Source organism: Prinia subflava, chromosome 6 (genome assembly GCF_021018805.1).
Source record: "Prinia subflava isolate CZ2003 ecotype Zambia chromosome 6, Cam_Psub_1.2, whole genome shotgun sequence".
NCBI lineage: Eukaryota > Metazoa > Chordata > Aves > Passeriformes > Cisticolidae > Prinia > Prinia subflava.
Genome location: NC_086252.1, coordinates 6,987,685 through 7,013,488, shown reverse-complemented (window position 1 = coordinate 7,013,488; position 25,804 = coordinate 6,987,685). Strand labels below are relative to the sequence as shown.

Below are 25,804 nucleotides of genomic sequence, written 5' to 3'. Positions count from 1 at the left end.
AGGGTTTCTCTATCAGTAGTTCCCGAGGCAGTAATCTCTGTATCCCAACAATCAGTGCTGATGCAGAGTGCTCTGTGAGTGCCTCTCTCCCCTGCCGAAAGGCATTTCTGCAGGGACAGCTTCCATTTAACATCCCTCTCCCTGAACATGGCTCATCTGCTCCCAGATGCTGGGAGTTTCAAAATCCAGCAGGAACAACCTAGCAAAGCCTGTGCAGGACCCAGCATAAATATCCTGGCAGGCAGAGCTGCTGAGCTCCTGGCTGCCAGCAGCCATGGCAGTGACTTAAAGTACATCTGTGGGAACTGAAATCCTGCCTTTGGGCTCCCGGCTGAGACAACCTCTAAGACTGATTAATTAACATAATTAGGAGCTGTAAACATTAATGGGTAATGTTCAAGCCTTTCCTAACACGTTCTTATAAGCTTCCACTGAGTAGTTATCTGTTGACTAATTTTGGCAGGCGTCTTTAGGGCTGGAGGGAGCAAGGGAGTGGAATGCAAATGCACCACTGGCTCATGGGAGGAGTGAACCAAAGCAAATAACCCACCAGGTTCCTTTAATAGAGGGAAAATAAGTTATCAGAAACAAGAGGATTGTTTGTTTATGACAGGGGAGAATGGAGCCAACAGCTCTGCAACCTGTTTTCCCATCGATTGGAATCTACTACCTAACCTGAAGGCCATTTAAAACAAAACAACACAAAATCCCTTCAGGCCTTTCTTGCTTCTAGGAACACCAGGCTGTCATCTTTTTAGAGGTGTGAACCCCTCTAATTCCAAAGGAGGGACAGCTGTTGTGAAGTCCACCTGCAGTTAATCTACTTTACTGGGTGTCCGTGGATTTACAGGAGGCAGGGGACACCTCTGGAAGCTTCTGTGCAGTGGCAGGAGTTGCCTCCTTCAGTGCAAGCTGGGAATTTATGAGTGTGCTGACATTAATGGAGGCGGCTCCGTGGCTTTGGGGGGCACCAGCCGGAAGCCCCTGGATTCATCTGTTTCACACACACAAGATAAATCTTGGTGGCACGTATCTGAAACAGCAAGGCCACTTGAACCCTGGTGTCACACCTCCAGAGAGACATTGATAAGATCACCAGTTCTGCCTTCTAAATCACCACAAGCTCCGAGATAGGTTGTCTTTCCAGTTTGACACTTGGATTTATGATTGCCACCTCTGTGTAGTGATTGAAAACACATGCAAAGGGCCTTTGCAGTCCTCAATTTTGCTCATTCAACTATCCAAATTTCTAAGTAATGAAAAGAAGATTCTTAAAACATCACAGGCGCAAGTGGAGCTCCCCAAGGGGTTTTCAACATAACAAGTCATGCTCCTGAACTCTGTTTAATCACCAAGTGCACCAATGCTGCACATAAGCACATCTTCACCAGCTTTCCAAACACTGTGATTCCTTTCCAGATAGACACTCAGGTATCTCAGATCACAAAGTCCTTAGGGATCTTCCCTGACTGATCTCTCCTTTCCCTGAGATGTTCTGCATATACTGAAGAGGTTCAGGTCCTGATGTTATTTAATCATCCTCATTCTAAGCAGACTCCCATTGACTTCCAAGGGGATTCACAGAATAAGACATTGCTGGTTTTGAGCCTTTTTCAGGCTGTTACAGCCAGGCAGAATCACAGACCCTTGTTCTCCAAGCAGTTCACCAACACAAAATCAGGGAAAAAACATTTCAGTGCCGTGACACTTTGACCTCTCTGTGATGGGGTTTTTCCTCAGCATCTTTTGCAGGAATGCTCAGAACTCGAAGCATTTGTGAGCTGCTATTCACCTCTGCTTCAGGCAGGAACACCTCTTGCCAAGCTTACACATAAATTATGCAAAGCAACATCAAAAGCTCATTCAGATCTCAACAGCCTCACATCAGCAAAGCCCCAAGAAGCACAGTTCTTCTACAGACCAGGCTCTCCTCCTCCACTTTTCTCCTCAACCTGCTTGCTCCCAAATCACTTTGCCCAAAAAGGCTTTACCTTTTCCCCACCCCATTCCTGCCCCAGTTTCTGTCTCTGTAGTTTTCAGCTGTAGACCAAAGGCAAGATTGTGTGAATTTTTACAGAGATAGCAAGAGACATTTCTGTTCCAAAGGCACGAGGACCAAAGAGAAAGATAAAACTCCTTGTTCTAAATCCTGTGAGCAAAAAGATGGGTCCAATTAGACACTGGTATTTATTTAGCACAATTATCATGCCTTTAACTATATTGATCTGTCCTTACAGACCTGCCCATCCTGACCACGGCTCTGTAGGATAACTCCCAGGCTTCCCAGGTTTTGATTCTTAGCACTCTAGAAGCAAAACTGAGCATTACAACAAATTGAGGCTAGATTCCCTTTTCTACCTTCTTCAAATGGCTGCAAGTGACCCACAGATACCCACAGTCCACTGACCTTGAGGCTAAGCCTCCTGCTTAGAATTAAAGCGCCTAAAAATATTCCCTCCTTTATACACCTAAAAGTCTGGAATCAGCTAAAGTAAATAGCATTAGTCTGAGCTGGCCCATTTGCACACAAGAAAAATAAAATCTGGTAACTAATTAGTTCATTTTCCTAAAGCACTTCATACCCATCTCTATAATACTTAGGAATTAAAAGTCTGAAAATGCAAAGTGTTCCCGACCTAATGCAGCAACCCCCCCACTGAGATTCCCAAGGACACTTCCCAAACATTAGGTTTATTTGTTGTCATAGATACTCACACAGACACAAACATCAGTGGCACCCAGGGACTCACACTTGCCAGCAGCTTGTTATAATACAGCTCTACATGTCTGAAAGGCAGGATTGGGCTTTTTTTTTTTTTTCTGGAAAATCCTACAGGCTGTGCCCATTCAGTGGGTGTGTTAAGTTGCTGTCCTCCTCTATTCCTCTCTCAAGGAGAGTCCTAACACAGCAGGCTGGATTTCTGAAGGCAGGAACAGAGCAGTGGGGTGTTTAAAACTGATAACTGGGGCCTGATGTTCACCTTGGAGCTGGTTTCTCTTTCAGGAATCCAGCTAGATACCTACTAGGCTTGGCCCAGGGGAGCCTGCTCTGCCATCTGATCTGTTCTTGGTTTAACCAGCAGAGCATGGTCCTAATCAATGAGAAAGAAAGAAAGAAAGAAGGGAATGAATCCCAAGGGGATGGGGAAGAGACCCAGCCCAGCTATTATTTTACTCCACTGTGATAGGGAGAGGTGTCTTCTGCAGCAAGTTAATACAGAGCAGGAGGAAGAAGCAATTTTCCCCACTTCCCCATTTCCAACAAGCAAAGATCCACTGGGATGCAGAAACAAGAAACAGGCAAAGAAAAAAGAGCCAGGAGTCCCACTGGTGCCTGGTAGAAGCACTGAAGAGCCAGTGGCTGGCAGAGGAGAGGCGTTTAATGGATATTCTGGGAAGAGAAAGACTGAGGAAAAGCTCAGAACTAAGAAGAATAAAAATGAGCACGAAGCACAGAGCAGTGGCTCCCAAGCTACAGCCCTTGCTCCACAGATGGATCTCTTTGGAGAAGCAAGCAGAAGAGGTGGAAAAGGCATTTTCAGCCTTGGCTCTGTAGAATGCAAAGAAGAAAGGAGGCAAGTGGGGTAAAAAAGAACCGTGGCATGGACTGACACAAGCAGAGCAAAGGGATAGCAGAGCAGTCATGAGGAGCTGGAGAGGCAGAATCAGAAGAGAAGGGATGAAAGAGGCATAAAACTGGGAAAAAAACCCTATGAGTTACCATTTTGATAAATAGGCAAAGTTAGGACCAAAGACTGACAGAAAATATGAAGTGTTTCCAAGGCAAAGACAAAAGAGCAGTTCCCCAATGTCAATGGCAGCAAGTTCAGGTGAATATATTATAAAGAACTTGATTGCCAAGAGGCCAGATTTGACTTGGAGAAGATGAAGGAATCAAGTTATGGCTGTGGATGACAGCCTGTTATTCTTTCTCCCAAGAGAAAAAGGATATGTTTAATTCTGAAACCCAGTTGTTTCCCTGTTTTCACTGGCAGGGAGTTTTTCCAAGTTTGCACTCTGGTGACCACAGCAGTGGAATGTCTGATGGAATATCAGGCTGAGGCAGGGCACTGTGACTCCGGTGTGCCAGCAGGATTATTTAACAGGCTGCTGACAAGTTCCTGAAGTGCTGAATTCCAAGCGAATTCCTTACCCAGGAGGCTTGCACCATCCAGCAGAGAAAATTCCAGGCTTACACTGCAAATCAAACGAGGAGGAGCTGAGGGGGAAGGAGGACACAGGTAACAGGAGGAGGTTATCCCCTAAACCTCAAGATCTCCATGGTGGAATAGCTGGAACAGGCTCTAGGTGACAGCAGAACACTGACTGCAATCCCAGGGCTTGGAAATAAGGCAAGAGCACCCAAGACAAAGTTGGTGGGGTTTTTTGGTTTTTTTTAATTATTTCCCTCGAGAGCTGCAGGGAAATAATGTCCTTTGTTAGGTGGCCAATGTGGGTTGGTGAGCACCTAGGGAAGCTCTTCCCAGGGCAAAATTCACATTAAAGCTGCTCTATCCAAACCCTGTACTCAGATTCAAGGCTGAAAAGGTTTGATGACAGTATTTCTGTGGGCAGAGCAAGAACTTGCATGAAACCTGAGTCACATCCACTCCTTCCAGAGCCAATGTGTTTCAGTTTTACTGGGAATTTCAGTGCAGGGCAGATTAGTCAGACTCCATCAAGCAGGTTGTTTTTATTATCCAGGTCAGAGTCCAGGTCTTTTAAGTCATGCTGCATTTCAGCCCTGTGCAGAGACAACAGAAATTCTAATTATTTATAGCAATTTACTCTAAAAACACCCAGCTATTATGGTTTGTGTGCTGTGTCAGGCAGACTTAGGATCATCCTAGGCTGAATAAAAGACATTGAATAGCATATAGGGGAGTGTATTGTGTCTTCTTAGGCTCTACTTGTACAAAATAACTGTATCAACAGTAATGATAAATAAATCAGTAAGAGCTTGTGCCAAATATAAACTTGTTTGAATTTCCCCATTCTGGAAGTGTCCAAGGCTTGGAGCAGCCTGGGATAGTGGAAGGTGTCCCTGCCCAGGGCATGGAAAGAGATGAACTTTAAGGTCTCTCCAACCCAAACTATCCCTTGATTCCATGACTTGAGCAAAGGGTGTAGGACCATAAAAGAGCTGGTTCATTGTTTCCTGAGACATTTATGGAATAGCAGGAAACTGCCTGGCCCTGAAATCTGCTCAGATACTCCCCTCTCTCTTCCCAGAGCCCCTTACTGACTCAGTAATCCTTTGGTGGCTTGGAAAGGAAGTTTACTCTCTTGCTTTGTGCTCCCCATCACACAGGAAAACAGCTCTTCCCAGATTTCTTTTTTTTTTTTTGGAAAGCGTCTCTAATCCAGCAACCGATTCTGAAGATGCTGGTTTAAAGCATGGCTGTAAGTGAAAGGCTGCAGTCTGTGTAGCTGCAGGAGTCCTCAAAGCATTCCAAGTCAAAACACAATTGTTCCGAGGGAGCGAATTCCAGAACCAGAGTTGTGCCATGTGCTTCCATGTGCTTCCCATCATGGGCTCAGCTCTCAGAGCTGCTGCAGAGGGGGTAACTCTATGCCCAAAATATCCTTCCACCTCCATCCTCTCCTGGGAAACCACATCTAACACGTGGGCTCGTTCCTGCCTGTTGCAAGGTTGGCGGTTTGGGAAGCCTGGGAACGAGTGGGAGCAGCTGATTGCAGTGTATGCCTGCATTCTCTTCCTGTCCAAGCCAAATCTTCCCATCCTTTGCCCGAGGGAGCTCTGCTATCCTGCAATAAGGCCATTCCAGACAACTGATCCTCTGGAGAGGCCTGTGAAGCAACACAGTCACATCTCCAGGCCTGGAAAACAACACAGAAGAGCCCTAACACTGAGCAAAGCTGCCCTGCAGGGCTCGCTTCCCAGCTGCACTTCCCACCCCACCTTGCCTGTCCCACCACTGTGGGGAAATCACCTGTGTTTGGGCTCTCTGCTCCTTCCAAGAGCCGGCTCCAGCTCCAAATTCCCAGAGAATATCCCCTATATCCCTGGTTCTCCAGCCTCTTTGCCACGTTGCCAGCAACTCTCAGCAGCACCGACACCATGTACCAAAGAAATTATTTGAAAGCACATTATTAAGCCATCATTTAAATTAACAATAATAAAAAAGCTGCACTTTGTGCTTATTTTTGATTAAATCTGAGTGTATCCCGCTGAGTAACATGCAAAAGGATTCAGTCATTTGGAGAAGCAAAAGGTATTCAATTCACAATTCCAGCCAATTTTGGGAGACTATAGCTCATGCACCAAAGCCACACCGAAGAGGTAGAGGACTAGAACACTCCAATTTTTCTCTCCCAAACTAAGAAGGTGAGAGTTTAGGAACTTGGCATCTCCAGGCATTACAGTGTGTTTCTTGGACTGCAGAGATGACTGGGGTTTTGAGCTAAAACTCCTGATAAATGGCTGCTCTTAATACCCTGCCTGGCTTAGAGCTGAGCTCATCTGGAATGTTTCTCCTTGTCTTTTCCCACACTTTTTAAATGCCAAAGTAGAGGTTCTAAATTGTTTTTCTTTCTAGTGAGCTCTTTGGTTATTAGCATTGACCAGGAGTGTAAACATCTCTAATTTTATGGATTCTGCTACATTCTCTCTTTTTCCCTGGTTTTACACTCTGTGTACACCTGATGGAGATTTATTCCAATAAGGCTGCACAGGCCAGCTGGGATGAACATGAAAAAATCAAGCACTGTGACTGCTTTAACCTGCATGAAATTGCCTCAGATTTATCATTAAATAGTTCATTTATGCTTTCACATAAAGCACAGAGAACCAGATCTCTTAAAGTGGACAAGGAGCTGTCCCTGAGCCGTGAGTGTTCCCTAGGGGACAAGAAGGTCAATGGGATCCTGGAGTGCATCAGGAAGAGCATTCCCAGCAGGTCAGGGGGGATCCTGCCCCTCTGCTCAGCCCTGGGAGGAACCTCTGTCCAGTTCTGGGCTCCTCAGGATAAGGGAGACCTGGAGGGGCTCCAGCGGAGGCTGCAGAGGTGGTGAAGGGATTGGAGTGTCTCTGAGGAGGAAAGGCTGAAGGAGCTGGGGCTCCTCAAGAGGAGCCACAGCTGAGAGGGGACCTCTGTGATGTGTATAAACATCCAAAGGGTGGGTGCCAGAGCATGGACCAGGCTCTGCTCCATGGGGCCCAGCAATGGGACATGAAGAACAGGCAGACGCTGATGCCCAGGAGTTCCACCTGAACAGGAGGCAGAAATTCTTTCCTGTGCAGTGGCCAAGCAGTGAACAGAGGGTCCAGAGAGGGTGCGGAGTCTCCCCTCACTGGGAATATTCCAGAGCCATCGGGACACAATCCCTGTGCCCTGTGCTCTGGGAGGAGCCTGCTGGAGCAGGGAGGTGGGACCAGACTCTCGCTGTGGTCCCTTCCAACCTGACCCATTCTGGGCTTCTGAGCAGTTGAAAGAGAAGGCAGTGTCTGATTATTATTCTTAAAAACTTCAGAATGCATCATTTTCAGCTTCTCCTTTCCCACTGATATTTTCCTGCTGCATCACAAGTGCTTTTCAAGGCAGCTCAGTCTTAGCTGCAAATAGTGATTCCAGTTTTAAATGAATTCTCAAGCCACACTCCCAAGCAGCATCCCCTGCCTGCTGAACCTGGTCACACTCTGTCCTTTAGGAACTCCTCAAGTTAAATCCTGGGCAGGCAGCAGGTCGGGGCCCAGTGATCCATAAGTGGGACAACCATGACACAGTAGCTAAAGAGCATTTTAACTCAGGGAGGCAAAAAATGAGTTATGCCAGCCTGGGCTGTATTTCTGCACTGATACCACAGGTGTGAGGCAGAGATAGAGCTACTGAAATGTGTCTGATGCCACCTTTGATGCCACCTCGGATCCATCCATCTTCATCACACTGGAAAAATTACATCAGTGAAAATCCCAATGAAAATCACATCATTTACCCACAAGCAGGGTTGTCTCATCACCATATTACTCCTACATGTTCTACTGTCTAGTCTAGTATTGAAAAAAAGGGTGGATCAAAGCTTCTCTGCTCCTTCCAGGCTCCCATTCCCAATTTTCGAGGCAGATATGAACAGTGTCCATGCTGCACAGCACACACAGGGACACTGATGTGCCCCAAGAGCTCTGCCATTAAGTGATGGGCCATGGCAAAGCAGTGTGAAACAGCCAGGTTAGAGCCTTCTTCCTCTCCTGTCGAGATGCATTTTGGTCCACCATGACTTCTAAGAAGCAAAAACAATTGCTCGAATTTCTCATAAACAAATCCCATAAAACAAAATGCTCTCTTATACTCCATTTCACTCCAAATCCCAAAGAAACTTGTGATGTTGGAGGGCAAGTTATTTCTTTTGGCTGGCCTTGCTAGAAAAAAATGGCATGCTTTATTTTCCTCTTTACAGGATTCATATTGTGTTAATAAAGTACTCTTGATTCCCTCTGGCTGACTCTGCAGGAAAACTATTCTCGCAAAGCTTCTAGTCTGGGTTAAAGTAATCTTGCTTAAAACTGCCCATAATTGTTTCAGTCTCTTAAGTTTAATGCTGAGCACTGGAAATTCTGCCAGATTTGAGGCAGGATTGGGCGTTCTGCACTGGCAGGATAAGCTGGCCAAGGGTAAGGAATTCAGTAAATGCAGGGGGAATTTGACCTGGCGTTTCTTTGGGCCAGCTTCTGTATTCCTGACCTTGCTCTGAAGAGAAAGGGAAGACAGGAGAAAATGGTACCAGATGAGAGTTCAGTGGGAGCCGCGCTCCGGGGCACTCTCGTTATTCCATCAGCCGAGGCCCCAGCCCTGGAGCAGTCCCTGAGGGCAGCTCTGCCTCCTCAGGAAGGGCTGCTCACCCCGTTCTCCTCGAAAGGCTGGAGACAGGCAACAGGAAGCTGACACTGGAAACGAGCCTGGGGACAGCTGGACTGGGAACAAGGGGAGCAGCCCCTCATCCTTGGAGACAGTCCCTGGAGGAATGGAGCTCCAGTAAACACAGCACGATCAACAACTCCAGAAGAGAAGGAAACACACTCAAGGAACTTCAGACCTAGAAAACCAAGCACGGGGGCAGTGCTGGATGTCAGTTTTCCCCCCAGGGGCAGGGGTGGGACATCCAGGTGTCCTCAGATCCATCAGGAGATGCTTTCAGAGTTATTCCACACCTTGCATCAGGGTTACCAGCAGCTCTGCCCAAGGCTGTTCTGCACTGCAGGAGTTGAACCAAAAACCCTAAATAATCTTCCAGGGATCTGCTTTCCAGCCCCTTTAATCTTCCTATTTCTGTGCCATGGTGGGCACATTTAGTGTCCTCTGGGTTTGTCTGAGCCTTCAGCACAGCTCAGTTGGTATCAGCCAAGCAGTTCAGTTCTATCAGCCAGGATGTGATTTCTCCCAATCCTCAGTTAATTCAAATGTGAGCTCTGAGAAAGCTTTGGGCAACATTTTTTGAGTGTGTGGAGGGACACACAAAATCAGAGCACCAGAACGTTTCATGAGTGCCAGTATTACAAAATTTTTCTTCTTTGTGGCAGGGTTTCTTCTAACTTAAGCTAATATTGGAAGAATAAGTCGCTTTGGTTTTCCTTGGCATTATTCATGCCCAAGCTACCTTTTATTTCCCTTCAAACACCTAGGAGTCATTTGCAGTCCTACCATCCATGTCTCCAGTTATCTCAAGGAGAAAAATCCATTGCCATTTTAAACCAGGAATGATTTGTCAAAATTTTGAAGGGAAAAAAAAATTTAAATCCTTTTCCCTCATGATTTGTACAGCAGGAATCAGGATAACCAGCAGTCCTGGCAGAGAAAACTCATGCCCCAGCCCACCTGAAGGGGATCAGAGATTCCCATTTTTCCATTACACTAATTACTTATTGCTATCCCTAAAAGACCAGAAGGATCCTTGGAAAGGTAATAACTTCATGACAAAGCAGAACAGACTCTTTTGCTGTAAGAACTCAAGCAGCTTATGAACAACTGCACTGGGTCAGCCAAAGGTCTACCTTTCCTGGCCAGTAACACCGCATGTAATAAAACTATCAGGGAGAATTACCACATTCCTCATTTAGGTCTGTCCCCTCCAACAACTGTTCCCAACTATTACTTGGCTTTGAAGTTGCCTTCTCCCATTTCAGATCTAAGGCAGGCACTGGGGACCCAAAAGACCATTCTAATTATGATAGTTACTATAATAAAGGATATCACCTTTCCCCACAAACCTTGCGTCCTCATTCCTCCATGGGAATGCTTTTCCTTGCACATTGTTGGCCTCACAACACATGATCTTCAATTTTCAAAGCTGAATATTTATGCAGAACAATAAAGTTTCTGATCCTCCAATTACCCTCCATTGAAATGCTTCCATGCATAACAACCACACGTACAAGCAAACACTGGGAGGATCAGGACCTAAGATAAAACATCAGTTGTAATGTGTCTGTGTCCAAGCTCATTAATGATTATAAGAAGCCCATGGAAATCAATCTTGCTTTATAAGTAATTCTGTATTTGCCCAGGTTGTTTTTTCTGGAAGTGATTTTCAAAGAGCTAAAGAGAGCACACACACTAAAGGGAAAAAAAAGCACCACAGCAAAGACACCTAAAATAAACCAGCACTGCTATTTAAGCAGTCTCAGAGAATCCGTATCAGGTGGGATTACAGAAATAGGCAAGAACTGCAAAACTGATGAGGGTTTTATTTCTTTAAAGAGCTCCCCCCTCTTTGATTGTGTCCCTTTTCTGCACAGAACACCCCTCTGTCCCTCCACTCAGAGCCTACACCATCATTCATGCCTCCTCTTCTGCACACAGCCCACATCCTTTCTTCCCCTGAGAAGAGTTAAACACTCTTGTTCCTCCAAAGAACAATTTATTTTTCCTGACAAGGCCTTTTATGCAATTAGCTGGAGAAGCCATAGCCAAAAAGAAAGAATAACACATGTAAAACCACGCCAGAGAACAGAGTAGGTAGGAACTTGTTGAGTCTATTACCAGACAAAATGTTTAAATCAGTGCTGTGTTCTCATAAATCAAAAGGCATATTTAGCCCTAACTACAACCATCCATGAGCCATGTGGAATAGAGAGAAAACACTTTAAAAATTTTGAAGCTCCTGAAACGAGGTCAGGAGGAAGGAGCAGATGAGACAAGCACAACGCAGGATCATCTCCCAGACAAAGAATTTATTTTACAGGTGAGAATGGAGGTGCCACAGCATTCAGGGCTGAGCAGAGCCTGCCAATCACACAGACTTGTCCCAGTCTGGTGTTGATTTGGAGACATTACAGAACCATTTGAACCTAGTTAAAACTTGGACATTTATGTGGGGTTTGTGCTGTGCAAATACTGAGCCCAGAAGAGCCAGAACTCTTTGCTACAGATCAGAGACAAAAGGATTTGCACTGCAGACCATAAAATATCATTCTTTTTCAATTACACTTGACAGGTCTGAGTTATTGTAAGAGGAATAGGTTTGGAGCAGTAACAGTGAACCAGAGAACATAATGTAATTTGAGAAACAGCACAAAAACCTCATCACATCCTTTTCTTTTTCAGCTGGGAGTGCAAGATCATATCTTTTCACCCCTCCATCCTTGTTCATCCCTTTACTCTTCCACTTGAGCTGCTTTGATTCAGATTTAGGGCACCCATTCATCCCAATTAGATGGCTTTTCTGTAAAGCTGCTTTCCAAACCCCTGCTCTGCTTCCGTTGACAGGATTTCACTGCTTTCCAGAAAAGTAATGGATTTCTCACATACCACAATTTCTAAAGGTCCCTTCTTCAACAGCATCCTCCTCAGCATAGAGCCATTTAGCAGTTGTGTTAAAGCAGTGGCTCTGACCCAAAGAAGGATCCTTTTGCCTGTTGTGAACTCCAGCACTCCTCATTTTTATTTGCAGCAGTGCAAGCACAGCTCTCAAGCAGAGGTTTCTATTCAGTGCCTGGGAAAAGGGAGCAGGACCCATCCTCAGCTCCCTGCCTGCAGGCTTTGGGCTCCCAGGGCCTCCCCAGGCTGCTGCTGGGGTTTGTCCCACAAGGAAGAGGTTTCTTCCTAGCCCTGCCCTTCCTCCTCACCTTATTTACTTCTGTTCAGCCACTGAGTCCAGTCCCACCATGCAATTTTATAAACTTCATTTGTTCCTTCAGGCAATTGGTAGAACTGCATCCTCCCTAAGAAATCCGGGACAATTTGCTTCTGCTTTTGCTTGCAGTGCTTAACACATTGTCAGCACTCCCACCGAAGCAATCACACTGAAAATAAGAGTTGCTTCTTCCAGTTCTGGCATTTACACTTTTTTATGAGACCCTGGAAAAGTACAACTGGATATTTTTTCTCCTTGCAAATGCAAGAGAGAGACAGTAATAAGTAACAGATTCACAGAGTTCTGACTCGGATCTAGGTGTCTCTGACATGTACCATGTCTTTCAAATATATTACACACTCTAATGCTCCTGTTATCAAGAGCTTAAGCTTTTTATGTTCTCCTCTCCCCATCAACAGTGGAACCAGGGAGGATTCCCACCACAAAGCTCCCCTCCACACTTCCCACAAAACAAAGCAGCCTTCTGGGGCTTCAGTTGGGAGCAACTTCTTGCATCATCTGGGTTCATTTTCTTACCCTGTTATTGCCTCTAGTCATCAATACTTTAGTGTTTCTAGGAAGTTTCAAAAGGGGAAGGCGGTTAAAATTTATTTGAACAAATAATATTGTGAAGCAAACTCAAAATCACAATGTTTGGAACCACCTCCTAATTCAAGAGCTGTTCATGGGACACACCTGGTGAGACCCTCTTCAGCCCTAGATGATGTGTAGCTTATCTGATAGCACAAAGATAAAATAATTTAAAATTAGAGAGTGGTTTGGGTAAGAAGAGATTTTGTAGATCATTTAGTCCCACCCCACACCTTCCACTAAACCAGGTTGCTCCAAGCCCCATCCAGCCTGGCCTGGGGCACTTCCAGGGATGAGGGGCAGCCACAGCTTCCCTGGTTGCTCATTTTATCCTGATGTTTCCAAATTCAAACCAAAGAATTTAGGTCCAGTTGAATCCAGCTTAACATCCTAAGACAAACGCATGAGACAGCCCATTGCGATGGCTCTGAGTAGAACGCTGCCAGAAAGTGATGGGGGAATGAAAATTGAGATTCATTACGTTTAAAGTGGACTTTTGACCAAGAAGATGAATAGCTGCATTTTTCTGGGCAGATTTACAGGCCAAATGAGTCCCTGGTTTAACCTCTGATCTCGGAGGGTTTCATAATGGGAGGAATTTGCCTATCGGGGTCACGCATGTGAATTCCCAGGCATTACAAGATTGAAGTTGTGGTCATTTCAACCTAGAAGAGAAAGAGGAAAACCCACAAGAGGGTGGGTAGGGAAATACGATTTAAGAGTGCTGCTTCCAGGCCATCAGACAGCAATGGATATGCTCAAGAAAAAAAGCAGATGCCCTGGAAGAATTAGAACATCAAAATGTTTGGTAGTGTCTGCTCTCAGGTCACTGATGGCCATGGAAAATCACATACTCAACTGCCCTCAACCAGAAAATCCCAATTATCCCTGACTGCTCAGTAAATGCCTGACCCTCTTTCCATGGAAAGGTGGGCATTGTCTTCTCACCTCCTCACCTCTCCTCACCTCTCCTCACCTCTCCTCACCTCCTCACCAACACCTGCTGAAGTTGCTACCAAAAAAGGTGAGAGGAGCCACATCACCCCAAACAACTGCACCAGCTCAGAGGAGGAGAATCACACAGAAAATGGAGATTATAAACTGGAAAACCTTTCCCAATTTGAGAATATGGCAGAATTTCTACAGCACTCAGATATACTAATCATACATGCCCAAAGGTAAATATCACAGAATGGTTTGGGTTGGAGGGAACCTTAAAAATAATTTCATTCAAACCCCCTGCCATCTCCAAGAGCTGTAAATGATTTGAAAGTGAAGAAGGGAGTATAAATACCAAATGTAACACTACTAAATATTGGAAAATGGCCCTGATATCACGTTCAGAAGCTGATTCTTCGCCCAGAGTGCATTTGCCTTTCCTTCCTCCCAGCTGGCACTGAAGTAGCAGCAGCCTCAATAACAGACTTTGGGAAATGTTTTACTGTAACCAGACTTGTAGAAGCATTTAAGGCTGCATTTAACATAAAACTGAGCTAGTTTCTGCCTGTCTGTAAAAAGTGGAACACGAGCTAACATTAAATAATAGATCATGCAGGCTTTTGAGGGCAAAATCCCATTCTTAATGGATTTTTAAAAACACACTAACCATGACAGGGCATTGTTGATGCAAGCTGATTTCTGGGAATGCAGTGACCAAGGATTTGCATCTGTTTGCATATAGACCTTGTAACTGTTGAACAAGTCAGAGCTCCCAAGCACAGATGAATGTTTGTTGATTCTATCCTAATTGGAGTCGCATTAATACCAACCAGAGATCCCAGCCCTACACGTGGTGCTACAGAAACAGAACAGATGCTCTGTTCCAAGGATCTCAGCTTAAAACTGAGCCTGCAGCTTAACAGCAACCTAGGAAAGTCCCTCAAGGTACCAGTTGTTTTTAAAAAAATGAAAACATTTTTAGGAATAGTGTTGACCTTCCTGAGCTCTTTTCTTCTCCTGGGAAATTTAATTTCATTTAAGAGGAAACGTAGCTGTTTGAAAGTAGCACAAGGGTTTTTGTACACTGTCAGAATTTTCTTTGGAAAAGAAAAATCTTCCTGATGTTACCAAACAAACAGAAAATCTTACTGGTATAGTCCACCAAGCAACAAAAGGGAAAGAAGTTAAAGGGTCTTATCAGTATAAATGGCCTTTGGGCTGAAGTTATTATCTGGATCTTTTAATCTCATTCTGAAAGGTCTGGAAGCTCCCTCTGTTATCCCTGAAACCTTCCCACCAAGTGACTCATTGCCTCTTCCCATCTTCCGTCACCATCAAGTCCATTGGAAATCTAGGACTGGTAATCCTGACATGGAAATACAGTCTGGAATTCAGAGATTAAATCCTGATTTAAGCAAAATAACTCTTCTCAAAAAAAAAAAAAAAAAAAAAAAAAAAAAAAAAAAAAAAAAAAAAAAAGGTTGGATTTTGAAAGCAGGGAGTTGGGCTATGAACATAAAATAATGTAAAATAACATAATAAGTATTACCAGAAGGGTTTGGGTTGGAAGGGACCTTGAAGCTCATCCCATTCCACCCCCTGCCATGGGCAGGGACACCTTCCTCTGTCTCAGGTTGCTCCCAGCCCTGTCCAACCTGGCCCTGGACACTTCCAGGTATGAACACTTTACATCTCTCAACTAGGAAGGAATCTGCAGTCCTGGGAATTTCCCTAAAAATTTGCAGTTTTTGTTGGGCCGTGGGATAAGAGACATGGATTGGTAACTGTCTTGATTAATTTACAGGACAAAACCCACTGCCATAAGAAGCGTCCTTGCTATCTAACATCTCCATCAACCAGGTGAAAAACGACGAATTTTAATTCTTCCTCCACTTCTGTTTCTCCCACAGGCATATCACGGGCAGGTTTCCTGACTACCCCCCTGAGAAGACAGGTCGTTCCAAGGCTATTTTTATTGAAAAACATCCAGAGCAGGTACTGTCCCTCTTTTGATGAAAAAAAATCATGATGTTGGAGAAGGATTTGCCACAAAACACATCTGTTTATTTAAGTTGTAATTTTCCTTAACAGTGGCTCTAGTTTTCCAAGAACTTTATGGTTAAAAGCTTTTTGTTGCAAGTGAAAGAATTGTTTGGGGTTTTTTTTCCAGGGTGTTTCCAATCAGGTACCAAAGTCTGTTCCCTTTCAGGCTGTGCAACCACTTAATCATGACTGAAGGTGCTCAGGTGATGGAAAGAAGCAGAGAACAACAGCAGAGAAGAGTTTCTTTTGCAGGCAGGGCTAAACCTTGATTTACTGCCAAGGCTCATTAAGCAAATTTAACACCCCAGCGAAGGAAATATCTCAGTTTATCTTGTGTGTTGAACTCGGTTGTTTTTCCTGGTAAATCCCTCTCCTGATTTCTCTTGCTAATGGAAGTGGGTGATAATCTCTTCCTCTGATCATCTGAGTGTCATGCAGGGAAAGTGATTAGGCCCAGCTGAAGGCAGTGGTTGGCACTTGGAGCCTTTTCCACCCATCCCGATGAGCCAAGCAGGGTAATTAGTGTTGGGGGAAAACAGGATGCAGGATTTGGCCCCTGAGTGAACCAGTGTGCTAGGCTAGGAAAACTAAGAGGTCAAAACCCGAATTCTGTGGTCCTGAAAGCCCCACCCCTAAGATTGTTGCATGATTTTTCTGCAACTGGTGCTCTAACGCAGGTAAATAAAATAGCTTTTATTTATAACTAATCACGGAACAGTTTGGGTTGGAAGGGATGTAAAAATCATCTCATTGCAGCCACCCTGACACCTTCCACCAGCCCAGGTTGCTCAGAGCCTCATCCAGCCTGGCCTTGAATGCTTCCAGGGATGGGGAATTTTGGATCCAGTCCTACCAGGGATCACAGCAGTCTCTGTGTGGTTTTGGGGGACGTAAGGACAGGCTAAGCCCAGCACGGAGCCCAGCATTAACATCAGCTGACTTTGCTAAAAATGCAGGAAAACTTTGCTAAAAATGCTGCAAACAGCTCCCTGTGCCCCACTAAAACTGAGTTTGGGGCGTGCTCCCAGGTTTAGCCAAGTTCAGGGGCTGAGCCCTGCTGGGCTCTGCTCCCGGGTCCCTCTGCTGTTCAGGCAGGCAGAGGGAAAGGAGACCCTCGGTGAAGTTTCCAGCCTGTAAAGCAGAAACACGTGCCAGAGTGCAGAAGGCTTTGTTGGCTGCTGGGAGCAGCCAGGAGCCACCCAGCAAGTGGAGCTGATTGCTGGAGAAGGGTTTGGGGAATGTGGTGCTGAACAGACCTGCTGCCATCAAGGATTAACACAGCTCAGGAAGAAAACAGTGCCAGGAATTATTCTGAGCAACACTGGGCATGGAGGTGGATTCTGGATTCTGAGAAATGGATTTAACCTTCATGTCATGCTCCCAGCTTTCAATTCCTACCTTCAGCTGTTTTGTTGCCTTTTCTGAGCATCTGCTTTTTCTTTGCATGAAAAAATGGAAGCCAAAAGTCTGGAGAGGTTGTTTTACTGTTTGTTTTCCCTACACCCTGGGAAAAAAAACCTTCCTCTATTTTCCTAACAAATTTTCACTAGCAATTATCTGATTTTCACCAATTTGGGCCTGTTTTTTCTCCCTTTTTAGCCAGCAGAATGTGTGTCACAGCCTTAAGAGATCTCCACAGTGCAGTTGGCCAGAGAAAGTTCAGTGCAATCATGATTTTACCTGAATGTCAGACAAGTAAAACATTTTTTGTTGCACTGAGTCAGCTGCATATTAAAAAATCCCTGGGGCCACTGGGTTTGTTCCACACACTGGTCTATTGGGCAACATAGGGAAGGGAATCCTGGCCCCATGGAAGCTGATGGGAGTTTTGTCCTTGACCCCAGGGGGGACAGGAGTTCACCTCTTGTCTACATGAGCTCCTGTGCAGGGGTTGGTTGGTTGGAGCTCCATGAAAAATCAAGACTGAACTGTATTTTAAAAGTGAGCATTTCATAAGGCTTCAGTAAAGGCACTTTGGGGGAAATAAAATACAAATTAATCACTTCACGAACCATTGCTGCATTATTATACATTCTATATTTCTTGATCCTTTGACAACCCTGACCTTACTTGACTTTGTAATGTAGCTGGCCTTCTGCACAAACTGCTTCCATGACATTTTACAAATACCTTCCCAAAAGATGTGCCAAAGACATCCCAACACAGAGCACTTGGTGCTTCAGTCAGAAAAATAATTAACTATTAATTAAAAATAATTTTCTGTCCCTTGACTGAAAAGAAGCTTTTCTCTACTTTACTTACTCTTCAGGACAAATTTAACATTCCAGGACATCAGTGTAATCTCCCTGCATCTGTTCCAGATTTCTATCCCTAATGGTTTTTTATGTTTTGCTCCACAGATAATCATCAGATGTGACAATTTTTAGCTTTGCCCTTATCCTGCTGCCAACAAAATTACGATCTTTTCCTGTAGTTCATTAAGTCTCATCACCATGAAAATAAGCCAGGAGCGTTGCCATTTTGCAGGCACTTCCCCCTCTCCCAGCTACCCCTCATCTCCAATATTAAATAACATTCAAAAAAAAAAAAAGTGTCAGGGAAGGACTAAAAGCCTTAAAATATTCTGAATATTTCAAGTTAACCATGCAGGAGGAGGGGAACTGTACTTGGCCTCTGTTAAATTACACAACACTTAAAATATTCACCTACAGACAGCAATCCACCTCCCCCCTCCCCCCCAAGAAAAAAACAACCAAAAATACTCCATAAAGAAGATACATTTCCTAGATTCCAACAAAACTTCTTTCTGTAGAGTTAATATTCCAAGAGAGAAACTTTTCCCTGTTGATGCTGTGCCCCCATCAAGTGTTTGTGTTCAAGCTGGGCTCTGAGGCTGCTCTCACCTGCCACAGCTGGAGATCAGCATTCCCAAACTGCAGCATTCTCAATCTACCCCTGCTTTGCTTTTATGCCCACAACTCTAAAAGGCAAGAAGTTCAAGTAAGGTCTTCTTTCAAGGAATAAGGAAAGGGTTTATTCCTGAAGAAGAACATTTACCTCGAGTATCACTTTACCTGAGCCAACACCAAACTTCCTGTGTCTGAGGACAGCAGAACAAGTGAGTCCTGCTGGCTGCTGGAAGGCTTCTTATGCTTGGCTCATATAAACCAGCATTAGACATTTCCATTCATAGGCTACACTCTGGTTTAGTGCCCAGTTCTGTCCCCTCCCCTCCCTCCCCCAAAAAAGGAGATTTTAGAAACATGGTTGAACTGAGATAGGAGTATAAAAGTCAATTTAACTTTTATGGAGCATCAGTTTTGAAGGAAAATGTCTTTTCACGCACTGAAGAAAATGTTACTGGAGAGGAATCATCACTGGCACAATAGGAGTCCTAGGAAAGACTGGGAAAAAATCAGAGAGGCTAAAATTCATCTTCTCCTACTGAAACACAGTCTCTTTCTGAGTATTACTAGTTTGCTAACTACTTTCTGCATCATTTCAAAAATAGACAGCCTAGCAAAGGAAAGGGGAGTCCAAAACAGAAGACGACATCTACTGCTCTTTCCACCATGGAGTTTTCTCCAGGGCAAAAAGGATCCAGAAAAACAAACCCACACAAAAAACTACACTAAAATGTGGATGAATTGTCTACTAATCTCAAACTACTCTTTGCTTGCCATTCCCTTTCTTTCCTCCTCTTTTGTCAGATTGTTCAGGCATCTCCTTGCAGCTGGAGGGGAAGGGGTTCTGTAGCAAAGAGCAGAAGCTGCTCAAGGTTAGATACACAGGCAGCTTCCCCCCAGCCCTTTGCCATCGTGGAGCTGCTGGGAGCAGAGCTGCAGGAGCTGCAGCAAGGCCAGGCAGAGGGACAAGGACACTTCAGCTGCTCAGTGCCATCACAGCAGGTTCATGAGAACAGGAACTCTGCCTCACCCCTGCCAGTATCACTCATCTGTGCAAAAGCATGAAAGCAAATCACGGAGTGTGGATGCACTCAAATCCTGCCTGCAGAATGCAGGGGCACTGCTGCAAAGCGAACCCCTGTGTCAATCACGGTATGTTTACAGGTACCCTGCTGGATAAAGCCACCCCTGAGGTGCTGGGAATGGTTCTGGTTCCCCTTTGCAGGCAGGGCAGGGCAGAGCTGGAGGTGACAAGGTTGGGTTTCTGGCTGCGTAGGAACACTCCAGTAAAGGGTACACTCGGAGTAGCTCTGTTGGTTTTGGATACAACAGGCCTGCTGGGACACTAAAAACCTATTTTGAACTCCAGTCAATCTGTTAATCTATCCCAGGGAATGAAATGCTTCGCTGCTTATCGCTGCTAGATGTGACTGAGCGGTGCTCAGGGTTTGAATTTCCATATTTAATTAAATGTGAGATACTGAAATGCTTGGGGAGAGCCACTAATGAAACTCTCCTGGCTGCAAAGCACAGCCCTTGTCATTGTCCCCTTCCAGTATCCTGTGTTCAGGACATTAAAAGGTATACTTGAGAAAACAAATTTTTTCAGTGTTACAGGAAACACATCTTACAGTTGGAAGTGTTTTATTTTCCACTTTTTCACAGTACTGCCAGTGTTAGTCGTTCATTAATAAACTTCAGTGGATTTTCTGATTTAGGCTCATTAGTAAATGATCTTAGAATTCCTCTCAGGGACAAGAAAGCTGCCTAGAAACAAGAGAAGCAGCAAATTATCACCTTCTGCCTTTTTGAGATAATAAAGTATAAATGGCCAGGAACTAAAGATAAGGGAATTGATGAAGCTGTACCCAGTTATTAGCTGCTACTTGCTTGCAGGGATGAAGATGCTGAGCTATGCCTGTGTATCTGCCAGAGTTTGTCACAATATCTCTACCCAATCTCCCTCACCCACTAGAACAATGTCAGTCTTTAGCCATATATTGAAATTAGACACACCTCAGGGCAGCCTCTCAAAACACATCCCTACAAAAATCAATCTGCCTCACAGCCACCAAGACAAATTCACAATCTGGGTCTGAGTCCAGAGGGAACTTTGTGTGTCATTAGAATGTTCGGCTTCTGGATGGCCTCGGGAACTGGTCTTACTCCACAAAAGCCCTCACGATTTGGGATGGAGAAATCAGCTTTTCCTAATGATAAACTGGGATAGTCAGCTCCTGTGTGGAGTTTGCAGGGGGCAGTGCCCTCAGCACAGAAAGGCTTCTCTGTGATGGTCTGGAATTCAGAGCCTGCTGGATATTGTTGTGTGTTGTGTTCTCCAATCACATTCCTCCTGCCTCTTTCAGGTCGCTGAAGAGCTGGCTGCCAAAAAGGAGGCAGAGCAAAAGGAGAAGGAGAAGGAGAAGGAAGGGATAACCCAGGAAAAGGAAGAGGCCAAAGAGAAAAAGCCAGAAAAGGATGGAAAGAAGGTAAGGCAATGAAAGCAGGCTGTGAAGCCAGAGGCAAAGCTCAGGTGTGAGCAGAGGCCTTTAAGTGACATTAAACTGATCACAAAGCTCCGAGCTCCAGGAGACAAAGAACTGGCTGAGGTTGGTCTCTCTCAGCCTTTCCATGGCCCCGATGATTCTGGGGAACTTTTTACCTCTCATGTTTTAGGAATGGCCACGACTGAGCTCAGTGGGAAGAGCTGATGGGCGTGCAGACTGCCAGGGACATAAATGAGGGCAAAAATACACTTCAGGGCTTTGAGATCATTGCCAGGACAGTCAGACAGGTAACAAAGTGGTAACCAAGCATTCCCACTCTTAATGTGGGTACAGAGAAGTTAATTACTGCCACCCCTTGCAGAATTACTAATTAAGAGCCTTTGTCTCACTCAGATACCCACCTCAGAGCTTGTGTGGATTTCAAACTAATTTTCAAACCACATCAACCAGTATTTCATAAACCTGTAAATAAAACCAGGCATTTTCAGCCCACGTTCTCAGGGTAGGAACTATTTTTGTTTCAAATGTCAGTAGACACCACCTAATGTACAATAAACCCCCTCAAATCTTTGAGATAAAGGGCTGCTTTCACAGGAGACACACTTGCAAATTATTTCAAGAGCAACTTCACAGGGCAAAACACCTGTGAAACAGAGCAGTGACCAAAGGGTATCTTTAAAAGCAAGCTGTGCAATAAAAATTGTCAGCTTTTGCTGAAGCAGCAGCTTTTGTTTCTCATTTACTTCACAGTATAAACAAAACTTGAAACTATATATAATTTTTTAATAAGGGTCATTAATCTCTCCCTAAATATGTGGAGGAGAAGGGTGAGTTTTCTAGGGCAAAGCTTACTCTTCACTGCAAGTTTTACACAAATTAATTTGAAGGCCTAACCCTAGAACAAATATATTTCAAGAACTGATGCTTTGCTTGGACAACATCCATTAATCTGGCCAAAGCTCTCAGAACATCTAGCCAGGAACCTAAATTACATGAATTTAGGAAGCATCAGTCAATTTAATTGGAAGGTAGATACCTAAATGTTAACTTGTAAATGAGCATCTTGAAAACACTGTCTGGGGGTTTGAGGTGGGGTTTTTTTCTCCCTTTGTAAATGGATTATGGTTGCTCCTGTGCAAACAAGAGAAGTTTTTAAGTTCTGGTCACACATGTCTTCAGTCAGTCACTTGTTACTGTGACCAATTTTTTGGGTGACACTGCCACAGCACTGATGGAGCTCCTGAAACTGGATGACACTTCACCCATCTGCTTAAAAACCTGACTATCACAGGCTAAACTATGATTCCTTCTTGGTTTTGCACATTTCTGAAGATAAAAACCAACAATAGCAAAAATGTGTCTCAATCCCTTTGCTGCCTCTGCAAGGCTGTTTTGAATTGGGGTGAAATTACAGCGTGGAGCTCTGGGGTTTTATAACTTCATGTCATTCCCATCTCCTCAGCCATCACAAGTCCTGTCAAGTAAAATTCTGAGCTATTATATCAGGTTCTCTATGGTTCATCGAGAAAGAACAAAGGAAACATTCTCTCCAAGGTTATAGCACTGACAGGGGGAAAAAAAGAGTATCTTAGACCAGTTGAGAAGTATTTGGAAAAGTTCTAACAGCAGGACTCTTATTAAAATAAGTGTGAGCTATAAGTCATAGGGATGCAGGCAGAAAAAAAGCTCTGCTCCCAACTTCAGCTCTTAAAGAAAACAGAAGTTTGATCCCAGAAGGAAATTTAAGTATTTCTGAAAAGCCTGATAGCAATCTTTACAAAGAGTATTTGATATCAAAGTAACTTCACTTTCTTTTCTCTGCAAGGTGCTGATTTGATTTCCCATTAGGCACCTAAGTGAAAAAACAACCTGTGGCTTCATCCCCACAAAATCCCTCTTTCCAAAAGCAGAAGCAGTCTGGGCTGCCTCACCCAGTACCTGCTGGAGCTTGTCTCACTGAACATGAGCAAGGCTGTGCATCCCTGAATTTCACCCAGAAATGTCAAATAGTGAGACACATCCCTGTCCCTGGTGAAACCTCTGAGGAAAATGTCCAGAGGAAATGTGCACAGTGGAGCCAATTCCATTTTCCCTGCTGGTGTGGAGTTGGCTTTGGAAAGCCTCAGAAACTGAGTGAGACTCTTATCTCCACATTTCTGCTTAAATTCAAACATATACTGCTGGCTCAGAGGGCCTTAACACATTTAAAACAGAGCAAGCATGGACTCAATCCTCTGAAAATCAAAAAATATATTAATTGGTTTCAAAGGAAGAGTTCTTTTTATTATGTTGACTCTTAGGCTGTTAATTGAGGCAAGAGAAAACAAAACTGCAACTGTCCTTTAGACACAAGAGAGTGGGTTTGATTAAAATCAATTAAATTGGGACAATGATATCATTGACATCAGTGTATAAAATCACTGAAGCAAATAACTAAAACAATTCATTGGCTTACTTATAACAATAAAATGTCGCTGTGTCCTGTGGTATTGAGAGGCTAAAAATGAATAACCCATTTTTAGGCTGGTTTGGGGGGAAATTTGTTTGTTGGGTTTTTTAATAGTTGACACATTTCCTCTCTGAACATCATGGTTTAATAATTTTCTATAAAATACCATGGAAAATGGTAAAAGAAGGATTCTGCCTACTGCAAATGATCCAAGGATGAACCTCAAAGTGCCACACCCTGTGAAACTGGGGATACATTGAGCTCAACTTTTTGTTATACTTTACCAAAACAGTTCTTGATGTTCAGTCAAGAACCTCCCGAGTCTCTTTCAAATGCATCTATAGGGTAGAAGAGATAAATGTATTTAAATTTTTCCTGTTCTTCTGGGCCCAAACTGTAATGACTGTAATAATACTTTAATTAAAAACAGAAATAACTCACATAATGGGGCTCCAACTGTACTTGCAGGTAGCAGAGCTTATTCCAGAGCTTATTTAAAGGGATGTTTAGTTTTAATCATAAAAATAATCATAATCTTATAAAGCTGCACTTTATATCTTGGTCATAACAAGTGGTTTGCAGGTTATTTAGCAAAATCTTGATCTACCTTGTGCTGTCTCATATAAATCCACATTAACCTCCTCCCCAGTGATCTAATCTCCTGTAATCAACTACTACTTTACTCACATCTTGAGACTTACAACTGACTCAAGATGAAGAAACTTTGATAATTTTCTGAGAGGTGTTTCCCTGAGATATACTGGTTCAATAAAATTAAACTGTTTCAGGAATATGGCTATAGCAGCAAAAATAACTGAAAATATGGCATTTGAGTTAAATTCCATTTAAATATTGCAAGTCTCCTACCTAAATTACATTTTCAAACAAGCTGGAGTTTAATTCCTGTTTAATTTTGTGACTTCAGCTGATAAAATGTCACTCCTTCTCTCATGGAGCAACCTGGGCTAGTGGAAGGTGTCCTGCCCATGGCAGGGGTGGAACTAGATTTTTTCAGGCTTTTTGCAACCCATTCCATAATCCTACAGAACAATGCTGTCAGCAATTCCTCTCTTCACTTTCCCCCCCAATCTAGGTGGTGGAAATAGGCTGGAAAATGGGTCCAAGCAATTTCCTGTCGATACTGGAGGAAGGAAGCTCTCAGTACCAAGGTCAGTAGAAAAGATAATTCCAGCTGGAATGTTCTCCCAGATCAGCTTCATGGGAATGTCATTCCTATAAGGTCAAGTGGGCAGCTGCCCAAACTGTGCAAGGTTATAAATATTAGGATGTTAGATTAAAAAATAGTATTTAGGAAGGGAGTCTCTCAGTGCCTCAATTCTTCCAAGGAATCTGTCAGAACCATTGAGTTAATCATGCAGGAAGGGACATTTCTGTGGGTGAAAATGAACAAACTGAAAGCAAAGTGCTTCAGTACATATAAAAAAGGCATTTTAGGATTTTCTGAGGGCAACAAGAATGACAGCAGAATAGCCAATAATTCAAAAGCATGATGCTGTAGGTCAAGTTTCAGCATGAATGTTTTCATTCTCCTGTAGCTCTACCTGTCCACGAGTGAAAACTCATGGAGAGAGTCCATGGATTCCTTCACAGCATCCACAGCTACTCAAATTATTTTTGATTACATGTTTGAATAGGAGGAGCATCCTCTCAAGCAGAGGCACAAAACTATGCATGTACTTGCTACATGCAGAGTGTGTGAAAGTAAAACATAACCCAGACTTTCAACAAGGGGCCGGCTGGCTTTTCACCTGGAGAAAGCACCAAAAAGCAAGCATTTCTTAATAAAAATCATGAAAGGGCATTTTTTTCTTTTCCAGATCTCTTCTATCCTCTCCTCTGCTTTTGATACTTGTGTTTATCTCTTCAACACTTGTCTTTAGCACTCACCCCAATTCAGAAGTGAATTAGAAAGTCTTGCACTTGTCCAAAGTGGAAATTTGGGTTATTTTTGCTGTATCTCTGCAGATTCTGTTCTGATACAACATGGAAAAATATCTTTTCTGCTCCCCACTCTTCAGAGTAAGTGCCTTGCTAAAATTCCTCGTATGAAAAGTCTCCATTATTCCCTCCTGCTGACAAACTGCTGGCGTCACATTTTCTGCCTGATTTGAGCTGGCTGGAGAGAAAGAAGTGAACAACTTGCTAAATGTGCATCAGTAGTTTGGCCTGACCTCTGGCTTGTAACAATTAGGATTTTCTTACACGTTATAAATCACAGAGCAGCTTTCTGGCTAAAAAAGAGCTTTTCATCCCATCTACTCTCAAATACCACGTCAGAACCCCGCTGAAGGCAGCAG

The 25,804-nt window shown here is 43.8% G+C and overlaps 1 protein-coding gene across 3 annotated transcripts in view; it reads left to right on the top strand.

Moving 5' to 3' along the window:
• IQCA1 (IQ motif containing with AAA domain 1) overlaps positions 1-25,804 on the top strand; it is a 97,508-nt gene that overhangs the window by 35,116 nt on the left and 36,588 nt on the right. For 2 of the 3 annotated variants that reach the window (XM_063400017.1, XM_063400019.1), the window contains 4 exons: positions 15,531-15,615; positions 20,897-21,019; positions 24,580-24,655; positions 25,473-25,526. In XM_063400017.1, coding sequence (XP_063256087.1) covers positions 15,531-15,615; positions 20,897-21,019; positions 24,580-24,655; positions 25,473-25,526 — 338 coding nt within the window. The remainder of the gene's footprint in view (positions 1-15,530; positions 15,616-20,896; positions 21,020-24,579; positions 24,656-25,472; positions 25,527-25,804) is intronic. The other variant, XM_063400018.1, reaches the window with a different exon arrangement.